Raw genomic sequence first — 10,424 nt, 5'->3', positions numbered from 1 at the left:
AGATTGGAGTTGAAGAAGAGAGACATCACAAATATGATTGAATGGAATGTACAAATTTAGAGCTTTTTTTGGACTGATAAGTTGGATATAACGATCATTATAATTCATAATTACATCACATAGTTCCCCGTGGGAAATACTTGATGTGTCTTTGACGAACTGACCATAACATACACCATGGAAAGAAGGAATATCCCTATGAACTGGTTCAACTTTTATATCCACTTCTGAGATGGATTGAGAATCCTTAGTACTCTCCAAACTAACTGAATTATTCTCATGGTTTGTAGCTTCAAATCTAACATTCTCTTCAGGGATTTCATAGAATGTAGAATCATAAGAAGATGAAGGAGAGAAATACAAAGTCTCTGATTTGGAGAATGATGAGTCACTCTCTTCATTCACCTCATTCTCGTCATCCTTATCAGTTTTCTCACTCATTCCTTCAATCCTCTCATCAATCCCTTCACTCACTCCTTCTCTCTCACATTCTACTCCCACAATAACTCTAACCGGAGACGTAATCTTAAGCTGATCATATACACAATGAATCTAATCAATTATCCACTGTTCCCTCACACACATTTAGAACCATTTCTTTATTCGGAGTTAACCCACGTACTTCTACTCTTACCCATCCTTTCTCCTTCTCAATTTGCAAAGAATCAAGACCAAAGAAGTAAGAGACAATTTTTTCATTCATCTTCTCACAACACTCAATCACAACACCTGTCAACTCATCCAAAGGGGTTGACAGTGGAAACTCCAACACCAACAAACAAGTAAAACCGTCAATTCGAACTGCTCGAAGATTCTCAGGAGATTGATACAATGAAACTCCCACTACAATGAAACTCCTTATTTCATTATTACTCTCTTTATATACAGTATTCTCAACAATAAGGACCTGACCTACAACTGATTGTACTTTCGACTGCAATCTCGTTTCCTTCAATCGAATCTCTATGCTAAATGTCTCATTCTTTCACTACCTCGTTCTTGCTCCCTTCTCTCACAAATTAGTCCTTCCATTAATCCCTTCATTTGTTCCTTTGAATTCTTCATTGCTGTCAACAATGATTGATAAGATGAATGATTAATCATCAGATCCTATGATATACAAGAATCACTGGTCATACATAAAGAGACAATACTATCAAAAGGAGGGAATAGTAACCCATTGCAGAATAACTGGAGAAATAATGGCATTCCACAATCTGACCTTTTTCTATGTGAACTCCATCACCCAAACACATAGCTCGTCCATCAAACAAATCACTTCTGAATTTGTCAATTCCAAAAACATGTAATAATGTTCTCCAGAATGCATTCATTGAATGGAGTTCTGGGAAGAAAGGGAGTTGGAAGAGACACAAACAGACAACAAAACCAAAAAGACAGTATTGAATGATATGAAGAGAATAAGCAGTAATCCTATTCGTATATCTAAAATGACAGACAATAAGCTTGGTTACATTCCATGGAATGAATAGAGAAGTGGAAGAAGTGATGGTAATGAGGATGCCTTAAGTGAAGTTATGAAGAGAATAAACAGGAAGAGTTCATTCATGACTGAAAACAGACCGAATTTTGTCTATCCAATCATCTATTCGATTTATCTTTACTTCATTCTTAAGTGATTGAGATGAATTCTGACTTCGTGTAGTCATGACAACAGCAAGGAAGAATTCAAGAAGATCAATCATGAGCGAAGTATAACAGTATTCAGACATCAAGAAGAAATGATTCCATGAGGGAGATAACGAAGTAGAGATCCACTGATCTATGAATCAAAGAAGCATTGTATAAAAACAAGGCTGCAATGATACCCAGAGAAACTCAATCAAAGACCAAATAGCCAACAGATTCCGAGTTACAATGGACTTCTGTGAAAAGAGTAGAATTGATAGGAAGAGAAGGTTCATGAGTGATGATACTGTTTGAGTACCTGCTATCAATTATCCAATTCACAGATAATCACCTCCAATCGTCATCAACCCCAATAACAAACAAGATAAAATGGAATTCCAATAATCATAACATAAATGAACACATTTCTTCAACCCCAAACTAACAGTTGTTCGAATCCTCCTCCATTCTTGTTTTCTCTTCATTCCTCTCATTAATCTTTCCTTTTGCTTGTGAATCTTGCTCAATCGCTTTGATGCCTTCTCCAGTTCACCTACTCTCTTCTCCTGATCAGCCAGAGTGTCACTCCATTCTCCTGACGATAAGTCTTTCAATAACTCTTGTTCTTCTTTCTCAAGCTGTGTTGATTCATCTTCCACTTCAACTACTTCAACAGGAGAACAAAAATGAGATCGAATATGAAAGAGAGAATGGATCCAATTCTTTGAAATATGATCAGAATTAACCCAATTCATAATCAGTGTGAGACCTATAATAATCATGGAACTTCGCATCAATAATGTCTTATAGTGAACCACTTCTCGGAATTCTTGGGACCAGAATGTAACAGTTTCAATGGGAGTAGCAAATGGATAGGATGAGCATACACCCAGAATCCTATGTTGTCACAGAATGAGTCAACAATACTCTAATAGAAGTTGAACACGATGAGAACAGGTAGAGAGGAACGAGAATGAACCAAGGGATTGAATCACACTGAAGATAAACACGGGGATCATGAGATAGTGACCACATTGTTTCCAAGGATAATCAGATCGCAGAATGAAGAACTATGAATGAGATGGTAAAGACATTCATACAATCAGGAAGAAAAGAATTAAAAAAGTGACAATATTGGGCATTGCAGAAATACAAGCAAGAATTCCAGCAATACAAAGCTATTATGGAAACACAGAAACATACATACAACATGAACAAATCGATCAAAGGAAGAATAGGCTGGTTTAGGAGTGACTGATTCAATGAGTGGTTCTGTTAACGGATTGGATGATGATTTGAATGAATTGGATTGAGTATAAAGATAAAATGAATAGTATTTGATAAATAAGGGAGCTAGATAACTGAACACACGTCCTGATTGATGATCTTCCTCTAATTATGATTCATACCGTGAATCTGGACTTAGTGAATGAATCGATTTATATAGTCCCCATTCTATTGAAGAGATAATGGAAGGAAGATGAATAGTGAGTGAAGTGAAATTTAGAAGGACAGATGACGTGGATAGAAGGAGAAGAAAAAACTGAATTGAAGTTAAAATGATAGAAACAAGTTTGGATGGTTTAAAAACATGAAATGTGATTATGATTAGGAAGAGAAGGAGAGAAAGAGTAACAGAGAGAGAAGGAGTATCTATGAAGACACATAGCAAACAAGTGATGAGAAGAAGGAGATATGATGAAGAGGGAGCAAGAGATAATGGTGGAAGAAACGAAGAAAGAGATATGAGAAGCAAAAGAAGAAGAGGAAGAAGAAGCGAGGGGAACAAAGAGAGAGGTTGAGTAGGGTTCTCATATCCCATCAGACCCCATAACTGAAAGAGTTCAGTTAATTGAGAAGACTAGAAATGATAGATTCAAGAGAGAAGAACAGGAAGAAGAATTGAAGAGCCCACCTTGCTTATGATGATAAGAACAGTTGATATCAGTGGAATAGAAGGAATGTTAACCAAATGATCATATACACTGAGACAAGTGAGAATGAAGAGTGGTATGTCCATTTTAGCAGCAAGAAGGAGGAAGATAGAATAGCGAATGAGTATGGAGAGAGTGTGATAGATGTGATGAAGAACTGAATATGAAGTAGAAATGGAATGACTGAAATTCAACATATTTATGTGTTTAATATTGAAGTATTGATAAAACTAGAGTTAATGAAGAACAGAATGAACACTCTTTGAATACTGTACAGTAATACTATGATTATCAATTGAATATAACGATCCACTGAAAACAGACTTCCAATGTGATTACCAAAGAATGCCAATAAAAAACGAGGATTACGAATAAAGTAACAGAATGAAACAGAACCAAAGAACGAATTTAATTGAACCAGAATACCATACCACAATGTGAGCTGTCTCCATACAATATTAGGAAGAACGATAAATTGAGATTGGATTGAGTTCAAGAAGTTTTTAGAATCATTTCCCTGTTCATTTAATAGCAGTTCAGCCTCCTTCCTATTGTAGGCATGTTGAGATGAACAACAGAACAGAACATCAACCAGTCCAAATATTAGGAATCCACATGAGAAGAGAGAAGGATACAATCCAACCCAGAGTAGAAGGAGTGAGTAGTATATGAAGAGAAGAATAGGAGTAGCATAGATAAGAATGGAGATTCCGTGAGAGGATAAGAAGTGGTGAATTGAAGACACTTCGATAGGACTGGAGGAGAGTGAAGAAGAATTTGGATCCTCTTCAGGTGTATGCAAAATGAGAGATAGTGATAAGAGATTGAAAAATAGCATGAGTGGGAGAAGAGAGGATTGGATTCCAAATATCTGAAGAATATATTCAATTCCAGAAATCGAATTGACGAAGGGATAGAAAGTCATAGCTACGACTCTAGAAATAAGTCCATTCAATTATAAGAACTGGAGAATAGTACAAGTCGATTGAATGAAAAACAACCATTTCTTTGTTGAATGAAAGAGAAACGACCGTTGTGAGATAACCAAAAGTATTATCAATGAGATATAATTTGTCACAGAAAGGCAAAATGCAAAAGAAAGCAACTGAGAGATTCGGAAAATACCCATCGGCACATGAAAGTGAATTTGGTCCTTCTACAATTGATATTATTTATGTATATATGTACATTCTCTTTTGGATACTTTAGGAGAAGCCAAATAGAAAGAACAAGAGCCATTCCCTCAACAAGCAAACAACAAAGACCATTCATAGAACAAAGCGAATAAAATCCAATGTAACTGATCCACTAATCGTTATTTTCCAAATCCAAGGCTACAGGAAATGAAACAAACGTCGCTAGAATATTTCCACAAATGGACAAACTCAAAATCCCAAAGACTGTTGCAATGAACCCCCGTGCAATTATCCCTGACAACGCATGGTTATACATCATAGAAATCACGAGTATGATATCCAAAAGCGAAATAAAAGATCTTCTACATACACTGGAGATACAAAAAAGGATCAGAAAACCAAGATGCCCCAACTGTATCGCAGTCAGCTTTCTCTCTACTTGCATCATCTTGCAGGATCAAATAGAGTCGATTAAGAAAATAACCTCCCAAACGAAGAAAAAGTAGTCATCAACAAACAGTAATTCATTCAATAGACTCGGTTCTAACCCTAAGTTCTTGATTTCCGTGAGCAAATTGGCAGGAACTACCAAACTGACAGTTGCCACGCATATAATTGCGACACAGTTTAGTTTTATAAGAAGCACGTTTCCTCTCCATTTTTTTCTCTCGTCTTGATAATGTCTTCTGTGTAAAAGATCCTTCGACAGATGGTACAGAAAGTATAGGAATACAAGAATCAGTTGGTCTAGTTACTTGATGATTCTGCGAATATACATAACTACGAATCTCTGGTTGCACAGTCTGTTGAAGTGGAGCTCTATTAGGCTCAAAATAGTACTCTCCGGTGACATCGACTTCATCAAAACTAGGCAAAGAATCCTTCATGGGACGGATTTTGTGATAACGATAATTCTCTAGATCCACAGAGAGCGAAGAAGTCGGCGATACTAACCATAATCAATACAATATCAAATATACTCAACTGACCGTACGAATAGTCAAAAGAGTTTTGATAAGGGTTCATGATTCCATGATAGTCACCGAACGAAAAAGGGGATTGTGAGACTCTCAAATAAGGGTGCTCATTGTGTCCAACCAGGTGACGGGTTTCTTCCTCGTTTAGAGGATCATAAGAACATGATTTCGGTAGATGCGTAGAATCAGAAGATAGCTAGACAAATAAGACAGTCATGATGAATCCCACCTGCTGACGAAACATAAAAGTGATACAGCAATAGAACCTGAGAAATAAGGAGCACAGTAAGAGATCAAATAAGATAGTTGTCTAGGCTGTAGAAGTCCGGTAGGACACAAATAATCCGGAACAACAATGATTAGAACCAATAACTAATGCAATCCGGGATCTGGAACTGTGATTATTGTCCCTACTTTTGGATGATTCAGTCACGGTTATTTCATAAACATGGCAAGTATCTTGATCTCTTCGAAACACCACTTTTCGTGCTCAATATGTCCGATACGTTCCAGACAAACTATAAATCTGCTAGCAATATTATTAAGAATATCAATAGTATCTTTGCGGCAATCAAAGAGAATACCAATCTGAGCGAGACACAAAAGCAGCTGGGACGAGTAAAACAGTACTATGGGCAAGCTCAGGAGGCGTTGAAGATTATGAGAAACACAGCTAGCACAATGACGTACAACAACAAGATTCAGGCAATGGGATTTGTTCGGGATATTGAACAATCTCTGGCAAGTATAAAGAAGGAAATTTCAAGGCTGGAAGCGAAGCTGAATAAGGCATCGTTAATGGGCCCTGTAATTGTGTTTGAGACCAGTGATTCTTAGAATGTGGAAGAAAAGAAAAAGAAAATGGCTGAAGGAATCAACAAACTCAATGAGTGGGTCAATAATGGTGTCGTGACCTTTAGAACAAATGAGGTGCTGAAAAAGGTGAAGGCTAGTGCAATTGAAAGTGAAAATATCGGTCAGGAGGCACTTGGAACACTAGAGAATCAACGAGAGAGTTTGAGTCGTTCTATCAACAAAGTTGATGAAGTTAAGACTAATGCAAATCAGGCAAAACAGCTGTTGCGAGTAGGATAACGGAAACCGTCTGATTGATAGGATATGAACCGAAGAGCGATTGGCAACAAACTGTTCGTATCTGTTATTATTTTCCTATTAGTTGCTGCTAATGCTGTAATGCTTTATCTAAACATGACCAAGAATAAGAAGTAGTGCTGTAACTTGTTTGTTAAACATGTGATGGCGGGAATTGTTCCTTCCCTTTCCTCCGTTTGTAAATGAATCGGAGAGTTGTTATTTTTGATGAAAATGAGAATGTCGTTCCAAAACAGAACGATGAAGCTAAGAAAGAGAAAAAGGTACGAGTGGATATGTGAATTGATGAACAGAAAATCGCACTGTCAGATGCCAACAGTCAGCAAACCATTCCTCAGACATCCTTCTCTCCAAAGCGAAAACGAGTAAAATTCGCTTCTACATCCCCTGAGGTATGTGTCTTCAATAAAGATGAGAGTGCCGTAGAGATTATAGGATCATTTAATCCTAGGATAAGATTCAAATGACCCTATCTCGAAACATACCGTTGATTCCATCCAGACAGGGCAACAAATTACGATCTCCGAAGATTAATCGACATCCGCTTCAACAGCCAATTATTAAAGAAGCAATACAAATACAATCTCCATCTCGCTTTGATGTGAAAGGTATCCGGAAACGACGACTAGAGAAGATAAACACCTGGAATCTGCGACGACGTCAGAATCGTTTACTCAGTCATATCACACAAGCATTCACCTATCTTATCTCTTACACATAGGACAAAGAACTCGATCTTTCGATGCGTTTTGGTGAATTGAGTGATGATTTCTATAAGTACTGTCGACGATGGAAGCGAAATAGTGATGAGTTTGTAAATAATGTATTGAGGGAGATTGAGTTATCATTTGTACCCTTTACTCTCCATTGCAACTTCCGTTATTATACCCAAATCATGTTTCACACTCCCTCTCTCCATATTCAACTTGTAGAATTTGATGTTTGTTCCATTTAATTCACTTCTGTTTTACACACAAACAAAGTCAATTAACCCAAACTAGGTAACTCTTTCAGTGGTTCACTTGGTCCAGAATTAGCTGTCTGACCATCCAAAGGATTTGTCAATGTGGAAAAAGAGTGTTGACTTGACAGTGTAGGTTGTGTAGGGAAGGTAGTCAATCGACTTGCATCCTCTCCTGGTCCCTGTCCATCAGGAGAATTGAATCGTAACATATAATCCATCATATTACTCTTCTAAGAATCACACACACATTCATCACGTACACCATCGCCAGTAGGTGGTGGTGATGTGTAGTTGAATGATAATGGCCTTGACATTCCATCAGAACCAAACCACGGATTCATCTGAGAATAAACTGGCAAACCGAAACCTGATCCTTCTAGTGACGTCAATCCTACTGAAGTGACACTCGTGAATGGAGGTTGCTGTGGATCAGGCGAAGGAAAGAAATGCTGTTGTGGAATAGGAAACACTGGCATGTTCATATAACTACCAGCAGGAAGATACAAAGAAGGAAGAGGACCCAGTGAAGGCTGTGTGGAGGGTTGTTTCTGAGGAACGTTGGCTGGTGGCTGTGAAGATGATGTCTTAGAAGGTTGAAGTTTCTGTGATGAATGATAGGACTATTTCTGACACTCCAAGAATAACCACCTACTTCTGGAATACCTTTTCTACAAAGTGTTTTCCAACGAATCTTCACTGCATTCTCTGATCTTCCAGGTAGCTGCTACAACTCATTCCTCTTTCTCACACTCACCTCAGCTATAGCAGACCAACGATTTCCCCATTGTTCCTGTAAACACACAATCACATGATCCTCTTCTGTCGACCAATCACCTTTCCGTACGTTCGGATCAACATGATTACACCATCGCTCACGACATTGCTTTGCTGTGCGACCAGGAATTTTCTCAGCAACTTCTGCCCAATTACTACACTTATCTCGATACAATCTTAGCAAATTGTCTTCATCATCTGTCCAGTGTCCCTTCTTTAGACCTGGACGAAGTACCTTCTTCCATCGCTGTAAGCACTGTACGTGATTACGGCCTGGAATACGCTGGGCAATTTCTTTCCATTGTTTTTCTCCGAATTCTCGGACAGCTTGGCGCAATAAATCATCTTCTTCTTTTGTCCATTTTTTCGGGTCTTTTTTATCCTTTTTCTTTCTATTCCTCAATCAATTCATCTGAAATCACATCTCGCTTTGATAGTCAACTCCATTCACATTGGCAGTCAGAATCACATGAACTCCTTCTCCCAGTGGCTGATCTGATCGATTTGAAGGTTGATATGTCTGAGCGTATTCCATTTCGGTATTTTGTCGTGCCAACTTCGGAACTGACTTTACCGGAGCTGGAGTAGCAGATCGTTGACGTTTCAATTCAGACACAGGATCCAATGAAATTGATTCACTTCGATCTAATGATGAAGCCATCTACTTGTCAAGTCTCATCTATGATCTTACTTGTCGCTCTCCTGCTGATCTCCACAAACGTTCCCTATATGTTAGAAACCGTTGAACCTGTACGATTCTGAATAATGCCCATCTTGAGGTCCTGCTTGCGCCGCTTGTAACAAACTTGCATCTACTGGAATTGAATATGAAGTGAGATCCGGAACAAAGCTACCGTCAAATGAAGGATTTCGTTGATACAATGGAATTCCCATTGAAATCAGATTTGAAGATGGACTGCGATTGAGAGTAAGACCAGCAGGAATGTCGCCAAATAAAGAAGAAGGAGTACGAAGCATAGGACTGAACTCCCGAAAACTAATTGAATCCACTTTTACACTCCCCTGAGATTGCGAAAGTGATGATTCTTCTTTCGCAGTTACGTTACCAGAGAATCCATCTACAAAGTCAGAATATCTACTATATATTACCAGGAAAAGTTCGGGAAAGGCGACTTTCTAAATTACGCTGTCCATCCCCTGTCCATGTAGTACTTAGTTGCTTTGTTATTGTTTCTGTTTGATCAATTTCTGTCTGAGTCTCGGGAACTTTCAATTCACTTGAGGATTCCTTTGGCGACTGAAATCCCGAATGATCTATACATGATTATACGCAATACCAACATTACCTAGTGATATATCTTCTCTTTCTGTAGATGTTGTTGCTAGAGTTAAAATAGATGAACAAATATACATGACGAAAGACTTGCAGTAGGCCCATTATTCTCCATTTTAATGATGTATATCTTTAGGAATGCAAGTTATGAAAATGAAATAAGCAAGAGAGAAATGAAGAAGAATCTGATTGTGTTTTCTGGATCGATCTTTCCATTTTCACTACTATGTTCACGTCCTGTTATCTTCCTATGGTAAAGACGATTGGTATAGATCATCATCTCATCACCTGTCAGTTAAATGCTACACCGCAACATATTGTCTATTCAATGTTTTGTGAGTTGATAGCGGAGAGGCAGTTGGTCTAGCACGTTTCTTCGCAACGAATACCGAGATTCGTTGTAAAGAATACCAAATATACGCCCCTTTTCTGATACTTTTATTCACCAACAAACAACGAATCAACAATATAAATACAATATCTATTATGGCAACGTAGTCTAAATAGCTGCCTCAGGGTCAGTAGTAGCAGGTACTGGAGGTTTCACTTCAGGTTTGTCCTTCACAGGAAGTGTCTTCTTACCCATAACGAAAAACAGAATAA

At 38.1% G+C, this 10,424-nt stretch overlaps 2 protein-coding genes across 2 annotated transcripts; one reads left to right on the top strand and one right to left on the bottom strand.

The window, feature by feature from the left end:
• Nucleotides 1-6,171: 6,171 nt before the first annotated feature.
• Nucleotides 6,172-6,906, top strand: JH06_2261 (hypothetical protein; the record flags this gene model as incomplete). The annotated part of the gene is made up of 3 exons (XM_014671772.1): nt 6,172-6,483; nt 6,514-6,762; nt 6,793-6,906. 3 exons carry the CDS (start codon nt 6,172-6,174, stop codon nt 6,904-6,906), a joined length of 675 nt encoding a protein of 224 aa, XP_014527258.1.
• Nucleotides 6,907-7,776: 870 nt separating this feature from the next.
• JH06_2260 (MYB-like protein) lies at nt 7,777-9,339 on the bottom strand (the record flags this gene model as incomplete). The annotated part of the gene is given in 7 exon segments (XM_014671771.1): nt 7,777-7,983; nt 7,999-8,373; nt 8,406-8,477; nt 8,508-8,919; nt 8,950-9,172; nt 9,219-9,252; nt 9,268-9,339. The coding sequence occupies 7 exon segments, from the start codon at nt 9,337-9,339 to the stop codon at nt 7,777-7,779; spliced, it is 1,395 nt and encodes a 464-aa protein (XP_014527257.1).
• Nucleotides 9,340-10,424: the final 1,085 nt, after the last annotated feature.

Source organism: Blastocystis sp. subtype 4, assembly GCF_000743755.1.
Source record: "Blastocystis sp. subtype 4 strain WR1 chromosome Unknown seqid_0136, whole genome shotgun sequence".
Taxonomy (NCBI): Eukaryota; class Bigyra; order Opalinata; family Blastocystidae; genus Blastocystis; species Blastocystis sp. subtype 4.
Note: the sequence above shows the minus strand (reverse complement) of the source record. Positions and strands in the feature narration are given on the sequence as shown.